The sequence below is a fragment of the Nestor notabilis genome, unplaced genomic scaffold (genome assembly GCF_000696875.1).
Source record: "Nestor notabilis isolate BGI_N333 unplaced genomic scaffold, ASM69687v1 scaffold14620, whole genome shotgun sequence".
In the NCBI taxonomy this organism is placed as follows: Eukaryota; Metazoa; Chordata; class Aves; order Psittaciformes; family Psittacidae; genus Nestor; species Nestor notabilis.
Window position 1 is genome coordinate 15,215 of NW_009910788.1, and position 22,925 is coordinate 38,139.

The 22,925-nt window shown below is 47.2% G+C and overlaps 1 protein-coding gene across 1 annotated transcript in view; it reads left to right on the forward strand.

Annotated features, from left to right (window-relative positions):
- Window positions 1-12,702, forward strand: part of FAM132A (family with sequence similarity 132, member A) — a 17,094-nt gene extending 4,392 nt beyond the window's left edge. The window contains exons 2-8 of the mRNA XM_010011670.1: window positions 3,417-3,536; window positions 4,579-4,690; window positions 4,922-5,103; window positions 9,536-9,644; window positions 10,037-10,127; window positions 11,743-11,821; window positions 12,405-12,702. Coding sequence (XP_010009972.1) covers window positions 3,417-3,536; window positions 4,579-4,690; window positions 4,922-5,103; window positions 9,536-9,644; window positions 10,037-10,127; window positions 11,743-11,821; window positions 12,405-12,503 — 792 coding nt within the window. The 3' untranslated portion in view covers window positions 12,504-12,702. The remainder of the gene's footprint in view (window positions 1-3,416; window positions 3,537-4,578; window positions 4,691-4,921; window positions 5,104-9,535; window positions 9,645-10,036; window positions 10,128-11,742; window positions 11,822-12,404) is intronic.
- Window positions 12,703-22,925: the final 10,223 nt, after the last annotated feature.

Sequence of the window (22,925 nt, forward strand, 5' to 3'; positions counted from 1 at the left end):
CTGCTGGTAGTTTCTTCCATGCTGGCTGACTCCTGGCCAGAGACTGTGTGTGTGTCTGGGCAGTGTGTGCTGTCCTGGGAGTCAGAGCCAGCGCGAACCACAGGTCTGCTTGTGTACAGCAGTTGAAATTCCAGCTCAACTTGCCTTTTACTGGGAGGGAATTAGGGATGGAAGGGGCCAATTTCTCATCAGTTGTGAAGGGACAGATGCCATTGTGATTCCGAAAGGCCTGATTGAAAGTTCATTAAAACTGTCAAGGCTGCTGTGGATTTTGGGGGAACTGCTTCAAGTGTTAAGGAATCAACCTGATTCCAGTGCAGTCACCACGAGGATTCCTCCTGACTCCTGTAGGAGACAACAAGCAGCAGCCCAGGAGGGACAAGTCCCCTTTGCTGGGATTCCAAGGCTGTTCTCAGTCCTCACTGATACCTGAGTTGGCTGCAAGGTCTCTCTGGCTGCTGGAGGCTGCTGCTGCCAAGAAAAATAGAGGCTCACATGCTTATTGCTGGGATTGCTCATGCATGCCATAGTAATTAAATAATAATACCACAAGGATGGAACATTCATTTTAACTGTCAATCATCCTCGTGCTGGAGAAACTGGGGAGTGCCATGGCTGTCTTGCAGAGGGATTTGTAATCCAAGCAAGCCACTGGAGAGGGATGGGGGGGTTCACTGATTTTGCTGGGATGTGCCATCTGGATTTCTTCCCCCCCCCGACAAGATGTCTGCTCTGGCCTGTTTCTTCACAGCTGGAGCTCCAGAAAGACTGAGGACATCTGTTTGTCTTCACAGCTAATGGCCAGAGCCTGCCCATGATTGCTGGCTTCTGCTTCTAGCTGGCCTGGTTCCTCGGTTTTTCAGTGGAGGGGAGTTCATGCCTGACTTGCAGCCTGGTGGAAACCAGGAATATCTGACTAGCCTATTCCACATCTGCAGCAAATGCTGCATCCCAGTGCCTGAGCCTCTTGGTCTTGTGTTTGCTGTGTTCTGGGAACTGCAGGTCTGAGTTCCTGCCACGTGGGCCAGCCCCTTTTGAAGGACAAACTGATTTTATTTGCCTTTCCTCTGCTGTTGTGCTGCTGCTGCTGCTCCAGCACTGAGGGAACACTCCATCCTGCCTGAGATGGGTGCTTCTAGCAATAAGTTGCTTCCTTCTGTGAGCTGCACTGCAGCTTTGCCACAGACCTGACAGTCCCACTCACTAGGTCTGGGACATCCGCTTCCTCTGGGCAAAGCACAGGTTGGCTTTTACCTGCTTTGTATTTATAAGCTTTGAAAACTTAAATGCTCATAAACAGTGTCCTCTGCAGGCGGGACCTCCTGGGTGGTGATGCTGCACCCCTCTGCGTTCGGATGGGGTGGGAAAGAACTAGCTTCTTCCATCAGAAACCATTAAATCTCCTCAGAACTGATAAATGTATTTCATGTTTGTTGTAGAAATAAGCTGCACCTCATGTGCTGTTCTAAGGGCTTTATGAACCTCTGCCTCTGGACTTGATGTTTATGTGTTAGAGTAGATGGAGAGGAAAGGACCTTCTCAGCCTGTCTTAGACTTCACTTACGCTTCACACAGATCTGCAGTCAAGCAACCTGTGGGAAGATTAGAATGCTTTATTGAGGTGACTAATCCCACAATACCTGGGATTTCCTATGCTGCTCCATTTACGTGACTTTCCAGTGGGATTTTGGAAAGCTGTTTAAGTCCTGGGTGCAGTAAGTATAAAAGGCAAATATTAATTTAGCTAAGACAACCTACAAGAACCCCTTGACTAACCATGGGATTAAGGGATGTCTGTAAATGTGCTTCTAAACACACAAAGTCTGTTCAGGGCTGATTTTGGTACAGAAACAATGAACTATGTTGTTATGAATAGTTTGTCCTGCTCTTGTTTGAGATACATGTTACATTTGAGCAGGGGGAGTGTGCATAAGCATCAGTCTGTCTCTCCTTAACTGCAGTAGAATGTATCATGAGATACATGAGATATCTTGGGATGTCCTTGCTGTGGCTTAGAGCACATGCTGGAGAGAGGGAGCTTTCCAGGCTCTTCATCAGCGCAGAAGCACCACCATTCCTTATAAACTCAGACAGAACTCCAGCAGACTTAAGATTTAACTTCAAAACTTTTTAAGCTGCAGGAGTTTTCATAGCAGATCATAGAGACTGGGGTCTTTTCTCCTCAAAATGGCCTTGCCCTGCTGTTTCTACCTCAAATTTGCAATCCTCCTCCTTTGCTACTTCTATGTGGTACTAGAAATGTTATTACAACTCCATATGGTGCCCTGAGAAGTAATGCTTTAGGGAGCCAAGTGGGACAGGCAATGGGCAAACGTAGCTGTTTGCTAACCCGGCAGCACTGGAAGCACCTTGCAAGGTCACTGGGGCTGTTAAGGCTGTTGTGTCTGAGCTGTGGCCCAAGTGTGTGGTGCTGTCAGACCTACCAGGAGCTTAGTACCCAGGGCAAACACTTTGAGACCTGAAAAGTGCACTGTTGACTGACTTTGCTCCTATGCTTTTCCCACCACCATCTTGGTTTCTTCCTCCCGAATGGTGATAGATCAATATTGACTTACATAAACTTGTACTGGGCCAGGAATCATTTCAAATGTCATTCAGCCCTTGTGTTGTTTTCCTGCTGGAATTCCGATCTCTACCTGTTCCGTCTCAGCAGGGGACTTAAAAACAGGTTTATGGAGTGAATTCCAGAAGTTTTCTCTAGGCACAAGGTGGGGGGTTGTTCGCTTGGTTGGTTTAGGGATTTTAAGTGTTTGTTGCAGCTTTTCCTCTCTGGCTCTTCCATTAATGGCTCTCGCTACTTTAGCATAGTTCATGGAACTCTAGGAGGGCCCATGCTTTTATCCTCACTGTGAAGGACATCTGGGAGGCTGATGTGCCAACAGATTGGAACCTGCAGAGTCAGCATTTCATTGCTCTGGGTAAGAGCATGGCAGGGCATTGATAACCCGTGACTTCTGGTGCCTTTTTTAGAGTTGAAGTTAGAAGTTCACTCTGACTAAGTTTAACCACTGTTTGACCACTTACTTCTGGTTGTCTCTGGGAGGTGAGTAATGGGAATGAGGAAGTCCAAAAGGAAGTGGACTCCACAGCCTGTGATTTGGAAGTTCTGCAGCATTTCAAGGTTTTCTGTACATTCTAATCCCCCTGTATTACTTGATTGATCCAACTGATATATATCAGATGCCAGTGGTGAACAATCTCTGGCATCTGAGCAGGTTTTGTGTACATAAGAGGACTGTCAGAGGCCTGAGTCTCCGCAGGTAGAGAAAGGTCTCTGAGGTACACTGGCTCCCAGCTCCTTGCTCTGATTCCTTCTGCTCTGGAACTTTGCATTCTCTGATACAGAGATACAGAGAGCTACAGTGCTGAGAGTCTTTGTTCTTGTTTCTCTCTAGATCCTAGAGTCTCCAGATCCCCGAATCACAGACCCACGGCGGACCTGGATCTCCTTTGTTCACCGCCCTGATGATGGCAACACCTCTAAAAGGAAATGCAAAGGCAAAGACAAGAAACTAGTAGGTTATTGCTATGTTGCCATCACCTGTGCCCTGCAGCTTCCCTTCCTACTGTGTTTTGTGTGCTCCAGCTTTTGCCTTCCCACCCCAGGGTGTTTTCACTTGGGTTTAGTTTCTCAGTGTTGGAGAAGTTTGAGGCAAGTGCTGTGTATGCTTTGCAAGATGAGGGACGGGAATTCCACTGTCAACATGGAATTTAGACCTTGGGTCTAAAATCCCTGGTTTTTTTCTTCTGCTCAGTGTTAACTTTATTATTTCTTCCACTACACAAAGTCCAAATATCTCAAAGGATATTTTAGTCAAGGTGGGGACAAGTTATTTATATCAAATGAATGAATTGCTGATCCACTGCTGGGTGCTGATGGAGCATGTGTGCACTTTTAATGTGCAGCTTAGACAACCTCAAATGCTTCTAATGATTTCCTTCTGTGTCTCAGTGAGCTGATAGGCAGGAGTGCTTCCATGCAGGTTTACCGCAGTTTAGTTGAGGAAACAGGAACTTCATACAACAAAATAGCCCTGATAACACTGTTGCATGTTCATGCCTCTAGTTTGAAACTTTGAATGAACTGTTTCATTTTTCCCAAGAGCTCTGCTGTTGCACCAATATTCATGTATGTGATCACTATGTCTGAGCAATATATATCAATAACCTAAAGCGTGGCTAGGTGGTTATTCTAGTTAGAAAATAGAATAAGAAGCTTAGAGGCTAGTATGATTTGGTGATACAAGAAGATAGAGAAGCAGCAAACTTAGTCTTGTGCCTGTTGTGCTTCACACTGTATAAAGGTACTTGAAGAACCAGTTGGTGTTTACCTGAGCAACGTTCATCCTCCTACATAAAGATCTGAGTAAATTCCAAGTGCTGGAATTCAGAGCTGGCTGGAGAGTCAGCTTAAGATTTACTGCATCAGGCTATAGTTGAACTGATAGTGTTGGGAGCTCCTCACGTAGCTGTAGGACTGGCTCATGGCTGAGAGAGTTTCTGGTCTATCAGTGCAATGGTTCTAATTCACCTGGTTTTCTTTGGTTACCTCCTTAGCGTGGCCTTGTTGGGCCCCCTGGACCTCCTGGGCCCCAGGGACCTCCCGGAGCACCTGGTGCTGAAGTCACCCGGGAAGTCCTTCTGCAGGAGTTTAAGGAGATACTGAAAGGTAAAGACTGTGCTTTGTGCCTTTGCGATCTGCTTCTTCTGGTAAGCACCACGGCAAGTAAAGAACTGGCTTTGCAAACCTTTACCTTAAAGCATTCCCCTCTTTGGGAATCAAAAATGTGACTGTTTCCCCCATGCTGCTTACTTCAAGTTGAAGAGTTAAGTGCAGAACTAATGGCTTCATAGACCAGGCTCTTAAACTAAGCCTTTCCTATACTTTCTTCTTCCTCAGAAGCCATTGAGCGCCGAGCATCCCTGGCTATTTCAGCCCATCCGAGCCAGCTGCCTCCACTGCTGCTCTCCTTGGAGGAAGTCTCGCCCCACAGACGTGTTGAGGAGGCATTCCATTGCAAGCTAAAAGGACAAGTCATTGTAGATAAGAAGACCCTGGTAGAACTTCAGAATTTCCAGTCGGTGAGAAGGGATTACAGACTGAACCTGTGCAACTCCACAGCAGCCACTGTGCGTAGATCAGTTGTAGTTCCCCTTGTCCACACAGCTGCTGGGTGGCTCTGTGGATAAAGGTGCTTCCTGAAAGGGCAGACTAATCCCAGAAGCTCATCTCAGGCTTGGATACTACGAATATAGTTCTATGATTTCAGCACTGAAGCTCACTGCAGTGAGGTAGCTTTGAGTCCTCTCCTTCCTGACAAACCCAAGAGGCAGCCTCTCTTTCTCTCTAGCTGAATCTCATTACGGTTCTTACTGAAGTTCTAACAGGTCTGTGCAAGAGAGGGCTGTCTCACAGGTCCAAACAACAGTCAGGTTTTATTTCAGGTAATGATGGAGAAAGACTTGTCCATGTTTGCCATTAGTTTGAAGGAGCTGTTCCATTTTTTTTCAGTGCACACCCTGTTTAATTCCAGAGTAAAGTTTAGATGTAGAAAAATGGCAGAGGCAGACAGAAGCCATTGGTTATGGGTTTGTGAGCCCAAATAAGAGCCCAGACATCATTTTGTTAGATGGGCCAGTCCTGGTGCTCAAATTCTTTACGTAATAGTTTATAGCAGACTAACAAATGTTACCTCTGTAAATTCATTCTAGTCATGTTATAATGACACCCACACCATCATGGGATGATGTAGGTCAGCAGAAGCAGGGCTACAAGCAAGCTATTGAATCTGATATTAAGCCTCTACCAACTGGTTGCAAATAGGACGTGAATTACAGACGTTAGGCAATGTAAGAGCTAAAACTAAATAGTTCCTTGGTAATTGAGGGGAATTACTCCAGACTTTGGAGTCACAAAGACTGTCTAATAGCAAATGGCCTTCAGGTATGTGGTTGCTTTTGTGATGTGCTAAGAAGAGTTTGAAGACTATGAACAGGGAATATGGCTATCCTCAGCAGGGGTTGCTGCCACTACCCTTCCACTACTAGGAAGGTGCTGAGCTTCCTTCCCACTGCACCGAGTCCCATTTTGGAAGAACCTTGTCCAGCAGGTCCTTTCCTATGGAGCAGTTTTGCTGCTAGGACCTCTCTCCCAGCTGCAGGACTGGAGGCAGCGGTTATGTTCTAAATAGGGTGCATTCCTGGACCTTTCCCAAATACACTTGTGGAAGCCCGGTTTGACAGCACTGTGGGTGCTGGCACAGAGGCAAGATTGTACTTGAAGTGTGGGCAGGGCTAGAGAGATCTGCTGCCTCATTAATGAGGAGGGAAAATGTGAATAAAGACATCTCAGCAATCAGTGTGTAGGCTGATGCTTCCCATGCTTTGTTATCCCATGCCTAGCTACTTTCTAATTGCTCCTGGCCCTGAAGCTGGTGTGGGAGGGCTGGCAGGGCTCTGGATGCCAGCCTTTCATTTCAGCTTTGGGACAAGAAGTGTCTGGTTTTAGCTTGTGCTCTGATATGGGGGAATTTGCAGGGAGGGAGACAGTGGATGTTCTTGCAAATATGAAAACATTGTCTTTAAACAGTCCAAGGGGGAGAGAGAGATAATTCCCCTGCTTCCATTGTGTCAAGTTTAATAGTGGGAAGAAGCCAGCGGCTCGATACTCCTCAGTGCAATGATAAGGATTGACTCTAATTCCTGGATCTGGACCTTACCCAAAGCACTCTGAGATAGTGGAAAGACCCTGTGCTGGGAAACAGCCTATCACTTCTACACTGTCATTTGAGGATGGTGTCTAAGTCACTCCGACCTTGAGTACTGAGAGTGCATCATGGTGCATCATGGTTTTCTCATCCTCCCATGCTAAATTTCCTCCAAGAATATTCCCTCCTTCTCTTCCTCTTGGTCTCACAAATTCCTTGGTATCTGCAATGAAATTCCCCACACTTCTTCCTCCTGTATCTCAGTGTTTGAGGTTTTAATGATTGCCTCTTGAAAAGCTTTCAGGAAGGTACTTTACACAGCCAGGACTGAAGTAACTGCAGCCTCTGACACGCCATGGAAGCGAGGCTTATCTGGAGCCCAGGAATGTTACTGGAATCACATCATTTCAGGTTAAGGCGGCCCATGTGCTTTGCAGTCCTGGTTTCTCTAGTGCCTTAAGGTCAAGCTAAACGTCCACCTTTGGCAGTTGAATTCTATTGCTGCTTCAGGAGATTGGTGCCTCCCCTGTGCCTTGTGGTTGCTGTGCAGGCACAACTGAGCTGTTTCTTTAATATCATCTAAGTCAGTGCTTTGCTTTCCACAGTGTTCATCACCAAAAAGTGAAACTGGGAGGGCTCATCTCAATGCTCTGCACATGGTTCCTATTTTCCACCCAGCAGTAAACTATGGAGTGTATGAGGAAGATGTGGGCACAGGAGATGGACTGAGGGAGAGAAGCTGGCCTTGGTTTGTACGGAATGGCTGGACACTGACTTGTTAGTTTGCTGCTGGTCTGCTGACTGAAATGACTGTGTGCAAGTAGTTAGTTCTCCCTAGACATCCCTGCAGTGTTTGAGGCAGCAAATGCAGCAGGAGCTCTCATGGGCATGGGCTTTGATGGAATCTTTTGCCCAGAGAACCTCACCCTGCATTGTCTATTTCTATGAGCAAAAGAATAACAAAGCCACAGAGGGCATGAAGAAACAGGAATGTTTTATCAGTGATAATTTACTGGTGCCTAAAATTGCCTTCCACGCTCAGCCAGTGGGTTTGGAATTATGTTGCTGATTCTGCTAATAGCTGTAACAAGAAAGGAATGAATTAACTATGCAGGGCAGCTCTGCACATACAGGGCTTGGATCTGCTCTTTCAGTGAGGCAAATGCAAAATGCCAGTACCAAAAAGGATGGTGTAGCGAGAGCACAAGAACAGAGTCAAGCATCTTCCATAGGCTTTGTTGTCAGGTTACCTGTTACATTGACCATGTGTGTGTATGTAAAGAAAATAGAGCTCCTTCTGCGTGTATATGTGTGCACATGGGCACACATCAGTGCATACTGATAAATAGAAATATATACACCTGATTGTATGAAATGTAGTTGTTCTGCAGCTCATTATTACTGTTTTGCCATTATACTTGATGAGAAGTGCCCCTGCTTGGGACATGGATATATTTTCCCCCCCATCTGCATGCATACATCGTTTCTAGTAAAGCTCTATGAAATGTAAGGCTCCAGCTAGATCTAGTAAATAAGGAATTTCTCTTAGAGCCAGGCCTGGGATTTGCTGAGTCATTTCACTCCTTCTCCCATGTAGTAACCCTCGACAGACACCACCAGACCCAAATATTTGTAGCTTTACATCTTGTCAAAGAGAAAGCTACTGAAGTTCTTCCTGCCCCGCACTGTGAAGCTGCAGTTCCTGGCTGTGATGAACTGGAAGAGCAAACAACTCCCTTCTACTACTTGAACTAAGGTGTTCCACTACCTTTTTTAGCCTAACAGCACCCGTGGCAACGCTGCTACAAACTTGACCATGTCTCAGGCCCCTTCCACCATCTCGTAGTGGAAAACACACCCAAATAGTGGGTGACTGTGTGTTGTGCATGGTTTTGGCATACGTGCCTTTACAGAGCCAGCTTTGAACAGCTCTTCTGTCCCATGAAGACCGATGCAGAGCTCAGGACAGCACTCACAGTGCACAGAATGCCCTTGTGGTGGAGGCAGAGGCTGCCTAATGCGCTGCCTTGGCCCGGGGAAGCTGCTGCTCCCCAGCTCCAGCCAGATTCAGCCGAGGCTGAGGCTGAAGCTGAGGCCAAAGCAAACAATAAACATTTCTCTTAGAGTTTATTTTTGTCTGAGGCAGATAATGTGCTGTGAGTTTGATTTAAAGCTGCTTCCTCGACGTGAGGAGAAGCTGCAGGGTTTTCACCAGGGTTTTGCTTATTCTGGAGAATTCACAGCTAGAACAAAATGAAACTAAACATGGGATCTGTAAGGATCCAAGCAGTTGTTCTTTAATAGGATCAAAGCTGTCTGACTTAGACCTCAAGTGGGTAGGAAACCTCTGGAGACCCATATGAGTGTCCTCTGTGTTTGTGTCACAAAAACAATGTATAAGGCTCCATCTTTTAAGCCTGGGGATACTGCTTGGCCCCATCTAGGAAGTGCTTGGGAGTAGTAGGGACCTTTTGACTCATATAATGGAAGCGCTTGTGTATCAGAACATCAGTGGAGGCTAGAGGCCACCAGGACCAGCAGAGCATAGGGATGCAGTGAGCACAGTGAGTCAAGATGAGTTAGAAGAGCTCAGCAGTGAGCAAAAAGAGCATCTTCATGTCTTATACTGATCATTTTGCCTTCTGTGGGCATCAGATGCTGCGAGAGACCCCATCTGGAAGGTGTGTGCTGGGGACACAAGGCAGTAGCTCTGTTCTCATGCACATAAGCTTGGTCTTTGTCATGGGCAGAGGTGATTGCTGGGAGTGGTGGGGACTTGTTCAAGGTTTGCTTTTCCTGTCTTACAGCCTCTGGCCAAGGGAGCTTTCCTCCGGGGGACAGGATTGAATCTGGCAACAGGACGTTTCACAGCACCCGTGTCTGGCATCTACCAGTTTTCAGCCAACGTCCACGTTGGTGAGTGGTGTCCACAGAAACCTTTCCTGGACCGCTTGAGAGGTGCAGGAAGGAGCCCTGGAGAAGCCTCTGGGTCCTGTTTGATGTGAAGTATGGGCAATGGCAGCCCTGTTACTTTCACAGACATAGCCACAGCCATGCAAGCCAAGCACATAACACTCCTTATGGATAATAAGCACATACATTCATGTGTGGAAGTTATGGCTTCCATGTTCTACAGGGGGACAGCCTGCCTCATCCCCATGGGCTGCAAGGGGATGGATTAGATGACTGGATGACCTCTGAAGGTCCCTTCCAACCCAAGCCATAAGATTCCTGGTGTCTCTGCTAAGCCAAACACCAGCAACTGCTGCTCTGCGATGTGCTTATGTTTCTTCCACTGCTTCCCTCAGATCACAGTGAGCTGAAGAGTAAAGTCCAACTCCGGGCCAGAGACAACGTCCGAGTGCTGATCTGCATCGAATCCCTGTGCCACCGATACACGTGAGTTACTACAGCGCTGCCTTGGCGCCTGGTTTCTCAGATGGGCCAATGTTTCATCCAAGTGTGGGAAATCAGGTTCACCAGCAGTGAATTTGATATGATAAATACTTGTAGAACTTCTCTGAAGAGAGATTCCACCTGGCCCTTATCTTTTATGTGGGGGGCTTTATTCTGATCTGTAACTTTTCAGTGCCAATTGCTCCAAATAGCTGAATATTGCAGCTCTTGAGAGAACTGTGACTGCAACTGAATGTCGCTGAAGATGCTGAATGCTCAGCTATCATCACAAACACAATGGGAGAAACACTTCAGTTTAGTGCCAGAGGTTCAATTTTGATGATTTCAGCTGCATCCTGAATGCACCACAGCATCTCACTCATGTTGCCGTGGAAGTGCTGCAGTGATGAATAGGTGGAAAATAGAGGTGAATGACTTCAGTTTTGCTTCCTTGTTCTGGTGGATGTGAGCACAAGAGTTACCTGAATAGGAAGATTCCCTGTGGGCCGTGGAAACTACTGTGCCTTCCTCATTGCAGGAGCTGAAAGCTCTTAGAAACTGTTGTGGTTGTAGCTGTCACATACAGCCCAGGCAGGTTTATTGGGATGCTTTGAGACGAACTTGTCATCTGAAGACTTTATAGCTACATTCTTCAAAGGACAGTAAAAATAAGCCCATTTTTGCCTTAGCCAGAACTGCCCCGGATGTGAATTGTTTAGATGAAGCTCCTTGATGTCTGATTTGGAGCTTTCATCAGTTGTCCAGGGTCACAACTGGTGATGGGGTGTCCTGAGTGCAGCGAGTTGGACAGCAGTGGGAGTAAAGCAGAACCAGCAGTGGCTCTGGGACGTCTCTCGTGTGGTGGGTGAGAGTGTGACTGGTCTGTGGCATGGAAGGAAGATGGGTGGAGGGATGGGACCTGTCTGGACAGACACTGTGCTGGCAGAGGCTGAGGTGCCTGCCAGCCCAGCTTGTGGAATTTCCTGGGGATGTCAGCATACACAGTCAGTCATTGAGGGAGCTGAAAGAGCCCTGAGGGCTTTCGGCTGGGAGAGATGGAAACTCGGAGGCAAGGAGACAGTTGGAGTAGAAGAGATTAATGATGGGAAGTTCCCGCCCAAGCCAGGCTTTTGGCAGGATATGACACATGGATTGTGCTCTTCAGTCAAGGTGGTGCCAAGTGGCTTGCTCTCTTTGGGCCAAATTCCCCTACCTCTTATGCATCTTATTTCCTTGCAAGGGGGCTGGAAACAGCACGTTTGCACTTGCTAGGTTTTGTCACCACCACTTCATGGAAAAAAGGGAGGAAAGGGGTTGATTTTTCTTGGGAAAACAACTAGATCTGCTGCCCCTGGCTAGGCTGAGTTTTGCATTCACAATCCTGTATCCTCTGTAGGTCTTCCACTAGACCTACTGTGAGGACAAGGTTCTACTGTTCTCTCTTCCAGGTAGTTATCACTGCTAGAATCAAGCCAACATCCCGCCTGCTTTGTACAGATGGGCACTAGGACCACTAGGTCTTGTTTCTAGGGAGGTCATGAGATGTTGTTGTGTCACATACGCCTCTTGTGACTGCCTGAGAGGTTTAACCTGTTTACTTTTCTTTGCTACTCTTTAGGTCTTTGGAAGTCATTGCTGGTCTGGAAAGTAACAGCAAGATCTTCACTATCTATGTTCATGGCTTACTGCAGCTGCAGGTAAGGCCATGCAGGCTGGGAATCACTGTGCTAGTTTGCTTGGCAGGCAGTGGAGTTCCTTACAGGCAAGGCTGAATTCCCACCTGGAGATGGGGAAGATTTTATTAACCTTCTTTCTAAGGTTAATGAAGTTAAAAGCCTTACCTGGGGTAAGAGAATCTGTGGCAGGAACAGGAACAAAAGCCAGACTTGTGTTGCACACTCTGATCCTAAGCCACAGAGGTAACCTTCCCTCTAAGAAATGACAGTGAGTATTTTTCTTTCTCACATCACCCCTTGCATTGCCAAGGTGCAATTCTATTTCCTATTACATAGGAAGGAATGTAAAGCATTCATGACTATTTGAGTAGTCACCCAAAAAGGTGCTGGTGCAGTAAGGATCTAAGTACTAAACCTACAACACAGTTTCACTGTCTTCCACCAAGTCAAAGCTGGACTAAATGAACAGGTCAGATCCTGTTCCCAGAGCCAAAGGGAAGTGCAGGTGTCTCTGCTTAGTTCATGGTAGTGAAATGCTTTCCCTCCCCCTCCATTTTTACACTGGATGAACTGTCAGATCCTTTCCCTCTCATTCCCTCTGCAGGCTGGCCAGTACACCTCCATATTTGTGGACAACAGTGCTGGAGCTCCCATCACCATCCAGAATGGATCTGATTTCATGGGCATGTTAATGGGTGCATAGCATCATCTGCAGCAGGGAAGGAGACGAAGCAGAGCCTTGCAGTGTATATTTGACTGAAGAACCCTTTACTTTGCCTCTTGAAGACTGCTTCTTGTAACTGTTGGCATCTTTTTAACCGAGCAAAGAGCCTTTCCCTTCACAGCTACTTCAGCTTGCTTTCGGAGGCTACTGCTTGTCAAGGTCCACACCAGTTCATTCATCACAAAAAATACACTCTTTATCCTTCAGAAATGAACTCTGTAATATTTAATTTGTGCTTCACCAGATGCTCACTGAACAATAGGCTGAGGTTTGGCATTTGTTACGTTAGAACTTCACTTCACAATAGCACTTGTAATCAGCGTGTCTTTTGGGATTGACTGTGGGGTGCTTGAGTTTGGAAATGAAGGATTGAGAGGGGAAGTAAAACCCTGACTATATTCTATGTGTTGTGGGGGAAGGAGACAAGGGTTTGCCAGCAAAACTGCTTTTTTTCGCACAGTTGTAAATGGTACAGGCCCTCTCTCATGTCCAGAATTGGATATATTGACAAGTAGTATGTTGAATTCTCAGACAATGCCTGCTTCAGAAATGGGAATCCAAGATCTGAACTCTTTAATTGTGGTTCTTTATATCTAAATATTACCTTCACGTGATTGATGGAGTGAATACCTCGCTGCCTGTGCATTTTGGTTTGATGGAAAGATAGGGCCAATGACACCAGTTCTAGCAGGAACTCCCTTACTTGTGTTCTTATGTTTTAGTAAGATACACGTGTGGGTTTGGACAGCATCACATAAACAGCATCTTCTCGGGTGCCATCTAATCATTTGTAAATGTGTCAAATGCATTACACTGGTTGTCAAAAGCCTGGCAAAGGCAGTGGGGAGAACAGCCTTGGATCAGGTATGCCATCTGCCTGGTGCTTGTTCAACTGCAGGGCAACAGTGGCCGGGGTTGCAGGGAGCCTTATCTGAGCTCTGCTTGGGTTCAAGTGCTGACAAAGACCATCCGAAAGACCATCCAGTGAATGTTTCTGGATGTAAGCATGTGAGGCTGAGCCCCAAAGTGCTCTGCATGTAGCTCCAGGCTATAAACTCATTTTAAGAGAGTAAAAGAGTGTGGACATTTCATGGGGTTAAGGTGTTACCCAAGATGTAGTAACATCCTCGTTGTTAAAAAACCCCACTCATTTAATGTACTTCTGTAGCTTTCCCTTCTCAGACACTTGATTGATTGATTCAGCTTAGCTTAAGGAAATGGTTGTGTCACAGTGTCATAAATAGATGGTAGCAAAGCCCAAACTGGAGTCCAGATACTTGTTCTGGAATGTCTGCAGGGAATGGAACACATCCCTTGCAGTGTGTTCAGTTTTGGAGCAACTACAATATCTTTGTGCAGTGAGAACACACACTGCTGGGGACAGCAGGAGGCATAAAACCCATGTCATCTGTTGCTGGGTCTGCTGTTTGGGTTGATCAATCCCTGATGTCTCTACAAGCTCCAATGACACTGCTGTTGGGGTTGGTGATATGCAAAGATGTCTTAGTTCAAGAGCTGTAAACCAGGCATGAAACTGGCTTTTTCATCTCCATTATAAATACCTTGAGACAGATCTTTAAGGGTGCTAAATGGTGTTTTTCTGTCCTTTGGGAAGAACATTAAAGTGACACCTAAAGGAGGAGGAAGGAGAGGGGTATAATCAAGGTACAGGGAATAATCAAGTTAGTGCTGTTACACAAGTACACAGGGGTGAATTCACTTTCTAGTCAATGGGATGTGGTTGTTCTAACTGGACCTGTGTGACTGTCTAGAATACAGCAGCTACCAATGTTCAGATATTAATTCCTGCTCCACAACACATGCCACAATTCCTATGGACTTCTTTCAGTGGTACACTTTGGGGAGAAGATGCTGTTGAGAGGCACAGCAAGTAGCAACAGTCATCATTTCTGGAGCTTCAGGAAGCATGTAACACATGAATTCATCACTAAACCCTATCAATAAAGATTGGCTGTTTCCACTGGCTTTGATGGAGTAAGTGGAGTGAGGGCACACAGCCCCTATCCCAGCATGTATTACTGTGTGTTGTACTGTGTATTTGTAATAAATTGGGCTGTTTCCTGCACGACTTGCAGTGACAGAATCCAAGTGGTGTGACATGCAGCATATGTTGTATATCTATAGGTGGTTTTGAGCCAAGTCTCACTGTTGGCTAAATGAGAGTTATAGTATTTATTTTGTTGTAGAACTAAAGCTGATTGTCAGACTTCGTTTTGGGATTTGTGACTTTTTTTCCCCTCTTCTTTGCTGTGTTTTACTCTCATGATCTCCTTAGTAGGAGACTAATTGTTGTGCCTTTAAACCTCTTATGTATATAAGAAGTGGTGTCCCTACAGGTGTTTCCCCAGTCTACTAGGAGCTGTTGGAATGCCTGTTGTCCCATAAGGAGCTTTCTTCTACATCACCAAAGTCTTTTAGCCAAAACCCTTATTTCTTTCCCCTTTCTTTCCCCTTTCTTTTTCCCTTTCTCTTTTTTCCTGTTTCCCCCCCATTTCCCCCCTCCAATTCCCTCCCCATTTCCCCTCCTATTTTTTTCCTTTTTCCCCTCATTTTTTCCTTTTCTTTTCTTTTCTCTCCCCTTTTCTCAAGAGTCTTTGAGCTCTGAATACTCCAGGCCTCAGTTCTCTTGTACCCTGGACCCTCAGCCAGCAGTCGGGGCGAGCATGAGATGCTCTGACCAGCAGTCGGATGGGGCAGATGGGGTGGAAAGAGCCATGCAGGGAGTTGAGGCTGGGCCTCCAGCCCCGCGGCTGATCTGGACACTTGGCTCCTGGCTGGGCTGTGCCTGGGACAAACACTGCACGAGGCTCCTGTGCTGTTTGGAGTGAGGAGATTAATGGTGTGTGAAGCTGCTCCTCTCTAGGCATGAAGTTTACAGGCCAAGAAACTGTAAGAGCTCAAGAGGACCGAGTTCAGGCTGAAGAAGTTGTTTATAACAACATAAACCCCATGTGCTTGAGCTTATGGTTTAATGGCCAAGTATGTCAATCCCACCCAGTGGCAGTGGCTATTTGTGGCGTGCAAGGGGAGAAGTCTAAAAGAGGGACAAATTAAACAGCCTTTTTTGTTTCCTGGGTCCTTCCAGCATCCTCAGCTCTCTATGTATGAGCTGAGGCAGGAGGATGTGATGGAAACATCTCGCTATTGAGGCTCTAGCAGAACAGGAGACACAACCAGTTGCTGCCTTTTTTATGCCCTTCCTCTACAAAGGCCTCAACCCATCTTTGCAACAACGTGCACTGAGGTTTTTGCTGTGTATATAGTTCAGACTCAGCCAACACTAATGCAAATCAGCCTGGTTTTGTTGGGGTCAGTGCTCTGTGCAGCTCTCAGATGAGGGAGATGTGTTCCCTATCCAGGGTTTTGGGATGTCTCACATGAATTTTTCCTACCTGAGAGCTTCTTGCTTCTAAGATACTGACACTGAATTTGATGCTCTGGTCCCATATGACTCTCTGAGCTCAATACTCTTGTTATATACCACATTGCTTGGGTTACTCCACCCATGGCTAGTATCACTAGGAGGTATTTTAGCTCCTATGTTGGGTGCTCTCACAAAGCACCTAGTAACTGATTTATGAGCCTGATTGATAGAGCCCACTGAGGCTGGTGGAAAATCTGGTGAAGATGCTAGAGATTTGACCCCAGAGTGTAGGGATGAATCTAGTCCAGGGTTCACCCCAGAAGTGCCTTTCAGGTGTGTTTCTGCTGGTGTGGCCACTCTAAGTTTTGTCCTGTGGAGCTATAGTAACAAAAACCTCCTGGGTTGTCCCAGTCCTGCTGTTTCTCACTACTCTTGTATTTACCACCGTGCTATATATTGCACTGCAGTGCTGGACCAGCCCTTCACACATGGAATCTGCAGTGAATTCTTTCCATTTAATTCACACAGAGCCTTAAAGCAGCCCTTGGACAGGCTGTGCTGGCGTTAGGAGCTGAGCAGAGCCCCACCACAGTGCCAGGGCTGTCCACTTCAATCCCTGCTCTCTGTGCTAACTGCTTCAGACAAATAAAAGCCATGACCCAGGCATGGAGATCCCAGTTGCAGGCACTCTGGGACTGTTTTCCCTGGCTGGAAGCTGACAGGTTATGAGGGTTTAAGTTCTATTCAGATTTCAGGTTTTGTAAATGATTTCGATGCCACGCTCCAGACTGACTCCAGGGGTATTTATGTTGGATTAGCAGCAGATTCCCTGCCTTTCCTCACATGTAAACTCCTCTCGGATGGTGAGCTATTAACCTTCAAGCAGAATGAGTAGTTTGTCATATAAAACTCGTTGTTATAAATAGGTGCAGGTTATAAATCAGTGCTGAGGACAGTGAGGAAATAAGAGGGAGAAACCCTTTCTAAGCCTCCTCACTGAGGGAGGCCTGCAAATAGAAGTGAGCAACAGAATGGTAGTTAGATGCTTAGTCTTTAATGAAACTGAAGGGTAGTTTGTAATCTGTTCTGAGTTGGTGACTGTATTAAAAGCAGAGTGAAATGAGCCCTATGGAGCACTAATACTAGATGAGATTTAGGAATCAGTACCAGGTACTTTGGCATTTTAACTATAGTGATGGAGAGAGCTCGAACAGCAAAGAGCTGAATTCCCACAGAAAGGCAGGGAGTGGTGACCCTGTAGAAACAGGACCAAGTACCAAGAAGACCTTGATTCTTTATTGCTTCTTGTCCTGGCTCATACCTATGCAAAGAAAACACCAAACTCTCACTATTACAGAGCTGATTCTCTTTCAGCAACTTCATTTGATGCTCATGTTGGGCTGGTGTCAGAGGAGACTAAAAGGCCCTGAGTGGGGCTCAGGTGCAGCAAATGTCCTGCAGGATGGCTCGTTCCTGCAGAGCTCCTTGGACTCAGTATTCCCCTAATAGATAACCAGAGGTGAAGGGATGGGAAGGTGTTTATAACAGTAGTGTTGATGAGCAGGTATTGGGTCCCTGTGGAGTGCAGGAGCTGCATTTGCTGGTTAGTCAGGTAAGTCTACTGTGAATCTGGTGTTTGGGGGGGAAGTGCTTCCCTGGTATTACTTCAATAAGCTCTATCCTCAGGCTTAGAAAGGGCAGAGAGCTTTTATTTCCCCTGTGGCAAGCAGTTCTGGTTTCACATAGCCTCTGGGCTCCCAGGTAGGCCTGAGAATAGAGCTCAGGCCATAATCTCCCTCCAGGTTGTGTGTTTAATTTTAAAGCAGGATCTTAAATCTCATTTGAGGCACTTGCTTCTTTGTTAGATCGCTTTCTACTTTGGCTCTTTACTACAGCTTGGGTTTCTGGCAGGGAGAGCGTGGTATCTGCTGTTTGCTTGGCATAAACATTGTTTGCATGTTTTCTTCTCGTTGGGTTCAGTGTTTATTGCTTTTCCTGCCTGCTGTTTGCTCTCCCTCTTGCTGTGCCTGGCCTGCAGAGCACTGGAAGAGCACTACAGCTTTCACAGCCCTCTGGAAAGGAGGCTCCTTGTGAGCAGCCCTGGCTGATGGGGTGGAGAGCTCGAGCTGGCAGGAGGCAGTTGGATGAGAGTTTGTTGTCTTGCTGTGTTTGAGGAGAGCTCCTCTTCCCCAGGGGCTTCTGAAGAGCTTGTTTTCCTGCAGGAGCTGTGAGAAGGGGTGTTAAGGCCAGGCTGGCGCGTGGAGCTGCATCAGCGCAGGCAGAGAAACAGAGCGCTCGGAGCCTGGGCTGGATGCAAGCGGGGCTGCGTCCCGGCCGCTCCTCACCTCTCATTCATGGCTTGTTTACTGATACCTGGCAAGTTTTCCTAGTGTTTTTCTTTAGGCAAAATGCTGTGGTTCTTTTAACTGAGATCATAACGTCACAGACTGGTTTGGGTTGAAGGGAGCTAAAGCTCCTCCAGCTCCAACCCCCGCCACGGGCAGGGACACCTTCCACTGGAGCAGGTTGCTCCAAGCCCCTGTGTCCAACCTGGCCTTGAACACTGCCAGGGATGGGGCAGCCACAGCTTCTCTGGGCACCCTGTGCCAGCGCCTCAGCACCCTCACAGGGAAGAGCTTCTGCCCCAGAGCTCATCTCAGTCTCCCCTCTGGCAGGTTCAAGCCATCACTAAGATACAGTGCTGAGACCCAGAGCATCCCTCATGGGGCTCACAGGCATAGGCAGCCCACTTAGCACAAGCTGGGCTTAAAGGCAGTTCTTGGCAGTGCTGGCTGCAACACTAATAGATGGGATGTTTGCATGGACAAGAAACCAAGTTTCAGTGGATGGGAGAATGTCCTTCAGGGCAGCTCTGGCTGTAAGAAGGAAAGAAAAGTTTTAGGGACAGTTTCAGCCACATGAAATGAGCTGAACTACCCCAGGTGTCTCCTCTGACAGGACACAGAATGTTTGCTCTGTGTTACACTTGGAATCATGATAGAACTTTACAAGATGATGAAGTTGGGGTTTGTTTGTTTGTTTAAAGCCAAGTTCTTCAGGGCTGTTGTAATTCTCAACCCTCCTTTTTCCCAGCAAAGGGTGCTGGGAGCTGCCAGTAATCTATAAACCAGGAATGACAGGCAGGAGCGGGGAAATGATCTCAAACAGTGTAAATATCTCCAGCCAGGTTTGGGTTTTAAAGGTTTATGAAGTGATAGAGATTCTGGGGGTGTTTTTACCTGAGGAACAGGACAGCTCACATGGGTGGCTGTGGTGTTGCCCTGAGGGTTGATGTCTGGATACTGGATGGAATTGTTTGAGACTATGGATGTTGTATCCTGAGGGGACACGTACTTGCCTGTGGGAGCAAATATGTCTTGGAGCAAGAGAATGGAAAACGTGGGTTCTGTTTCCAACACTTCCACTGGGCAAGTTCCCTTGTTCCTTCTGTGTCGTACCTAGTCCAGGCACCAGCTCTGCAGGAAGGGGTCTTGGATGGATTAAAGCAGGCCTGTGTTAGGCTCACACAAGGCTAATGAGTGCTTGAGTTCTCTTACATTGACCTGGACATCAGCTGGGCTCCTGCTGACCAGTGAGAACATTGTCTCTGGGAAGAGTGAGTAACCGGTCACACTGTCACAAGGTGTGAGAGCATCACCCTCCTCCTGCTGCTGAGAAAGAGGATGGGGTTTTAAATGAATTCAGGGCTTCTGCATAGGGTCCTAGCACTGAAGGACTGTATCTGCCGTCCACTTGGAGAGTCATCAGCTTTCCTGAAAGCTCCTGATGAAAGTTAAATGGGAATTCCTCTGGGAGTGGGGAGAGCATCTTCTCTCAAACCTTTCTGGGTAACATCCCCCCCAGCTGTGCTGCTGCCTTTGTATTGCCAGAGGGGTTCTGCAGTCAGAGGTGAGGAAATGCCCACCTCAGAAGATGGTCTTTCCAGTTTCAACCACCGGCAGAAGCTACTGGAAATACCACCCCTTGGAAGGTTCCAGTTTTCCTGTGCTGTGGTTTGGAAAAATCCATGCAAGAAGATCTTCACCTGGGCTAAACCAGTAAAGGTGTGGGGGGGGACGGACATACAGAAGGGCTGGTTCAGTGGATGCCCAGCTAGATTAAAACACTTGCTGATCACTTGCTGGTTCCTACCCTTGTCAATGCCTTTAACTGCAGGGAACCCAAAACTGGAATTTCAGACTTCTCCCTCTTTGATCTCCTCCTCACTCGCTTGTGCTGTCATGATTCATGACAGACTATGCTAAAAATGCTGCAGTGTCTCACTAATGTGATGTGAGGGGTGTGCAGAGCTCCTCATTTCCTCCCATTGCGGGCCTGCTAAGTGATAGGAGAAGAGTTTATTTTCCACTTCATCCTGTCAAAGCTTTGGAGTGCCTGGAGCAAGAAGGGGCTTAATATGCTCTGCTCTATTAAAATTAACTTCATTTTTATCAATTAACTCCATTACTTTCCAGGTCAGAAAAAGAAGCTAAAGCATGTGTGACATCCAAATTGTGCACATAAAAATGCCATTTGGTAATAATGAATTCTATCAGGTTACTTATCTGGAGGCTGCTCATCTTCACTAACACACATGGATCACACATGTCCCTGCAGCACATCGTGTCACTGCAGTGATGGCTGTATCCCTGCTACCTGTGTTCTAACAGGCTTCTTCACAGCACGAGCGAGCAGGGGCCATCCAGCGTGCTCCAAAGGTGTTCTCTCCCTTTGGGTCTCTGCACCAGGACCAATGTCCCCCTTTCAGAGAAGACCACTGGCAGCCTTTGGAGTGTTCTGTGTAGCCAAGAGCAACAGGGAAGGGAGCAAACTGCAGCCAGCCCTGCTCCTGCAGACCTGGTATTTGTGGAATTGGTCTGAACTTACCCATTTACTCTTCCTTTAAAGAGAAATGCCAAGGAAAGAGGGAATGTCAGACAGCGGTGCTAGACATCTCAGCGCTGGATCTGCAGCCGCTGCCCCTTGCCTTGCTAGGGCTCAATGGGTTACATTCTTCTTGCTTTCCCCCCTGTTTTAAACAAATAGGAGCTGGAGCCTTAGGGTATATTAGAGAGTGATAGGGATCTTCACTGATAAAGCCATTCTGGGCTATACCCGAGGAAGCCATTAGCTTAAAACTCACAGTGATAACAGAGGAGGTGGATGAGGGGGAGAGGAACTGTCTGCAACTGTGCCAGGTAACTGTGCCCCCCTTCCCCAGCCTCGGGGCTGAACAGGGAAAGGGAATATGTGGGAACTGCTGCCTGTGCTGCTGTTCCGTGCATGGGGTGTGGGAGAAAACCAGTCACACAGAGGTGCACACATGCATGTCCATTAGATCTGATCTTGAAACCACAGCTCTATGTCCAGAGAATCCAGTTCCTCCTCCCGTGCTTCCCCCAAGCCATCATTAATGAGGTTAAAGTGATCTAAATGTCTGTGTTTTGACATTAGCTTTTGTTGCTTGGAGTAAAAGTAGGAAGAGTTAAGGATCAGTGTTGAAGTGATGAGCTCCAGCCGTGTGAACACAAGATGCCATCCCCCTCTGCACACCACCTATCAGCATTGCTTCAGAGCAATGGATGTCCATGTCCAAGGCTTCTCATTCACCAGGGATGCCTGTGGAGCTGCTGCTGTACAGGGCGACTTGACCTCTACACACTGTGCAGAAGGAGCTGGGCTGAGGAGCCTGTTTCCAGCCCTGAGGGCTTGGAACCGCTGTGGTGCTCATCTCCAGAAAGAGCAGTTCCAGACGAGCTCTGTCTCCACTGGACCACTGAGACCACCTTCCTGCTTCCAGCTGGCCTCAAGGATTGCTCTTGTTTCCCCCCCTCCTCTCATGTGTACCAGTGGAATCACAGAGGCATTCGGGGTCATAAGGAATGTGCTGGTTTGACTCTGAAAACTCAGCGGGAGCATTCGCTAAAGACGCAGCGGAGTTGTAACGGGACCAAAGAAAAGGAGGTGTGGGGGGATGGAAAGAGCTCCTGCTTCCAAGTGCAGCCGGGTTCCTGCTCCCTGTGTCCTCACCCTGCTCACAGGCTTGCCCAGGGCCTGCTTAACGACCCCAGTGGAAAGCCCTGCATGGCAGGGAGCCCGTCTGCCTGCATGGAGGCTCCCTTGTTCTGTGTCACAGGCTGGTGAACCACTGGTTGTGTCCCCCCCCTCCTGTTGTGAGCCTCTGGATGGAAGTCACTACACACTGCCCTTGTTCTCTGCATCTGCTTTTGGGCACTGGTGGAGCACACAGTTTGCTCTGACCTGGCATTGCTGACCCGGTTTTGCTAAGGGCTTGGTAGAGCTGTGCTAGAATGGCTTATTTAATTTGCCTTGATATTAGTTATCAAGTTATTAGTTACTATTAATGCTGCTTGCATGACAGTCCTGCCTCTCCTGCAATGCAGATCAGCGTCTAACTGGTTTTATTGAAGCCATGCAGCTTACTACAAGGAGCAGATCTGAGCCCGTGGCTCCTTTAGAGCCAAGTTTCCTGTGAAGGTTGTCAGTTGTATTAGAGATGAGACAAAACAGAACGTAAATGAAATAACTCTGGGTGTAAACACCATGTGGAAAGGATTTGCCTTTCTGTCTCCTCACACTCCACAACTCCCTTCCAGCCATGCCTAAGGTTAGGTGTGGGGAAGAACAGGCTGTATTAGCCGCAGGGTTGGTAATGTGTAAGTACAAGAGGTGTGAATCAGACACTACACAGGGTACCATGGCTTGTGCTTATACATAGACATGTTATTGTGTGAGTTGAAGAGTGGATCAACACCCTCCCTTAAGAAGCTGTCTGTAACATAATGGGATATTTCATTTTAGCACACGTATCGAGCACCTGGGATTTGTCCTCGGGCTGTATCTTTTCCTCCACCAAGACCATTGCAACACATCCAAATCCTTTATTTATTTCTTGTTTGTGAGCAGTTATGGGGGCAATTTAAGAAGTGCTGGAATTACAGCCCTGAGCAGTAGAGGGAAAAAGTCCCCAATAACCTATGTAAGAGTAGAGAGAG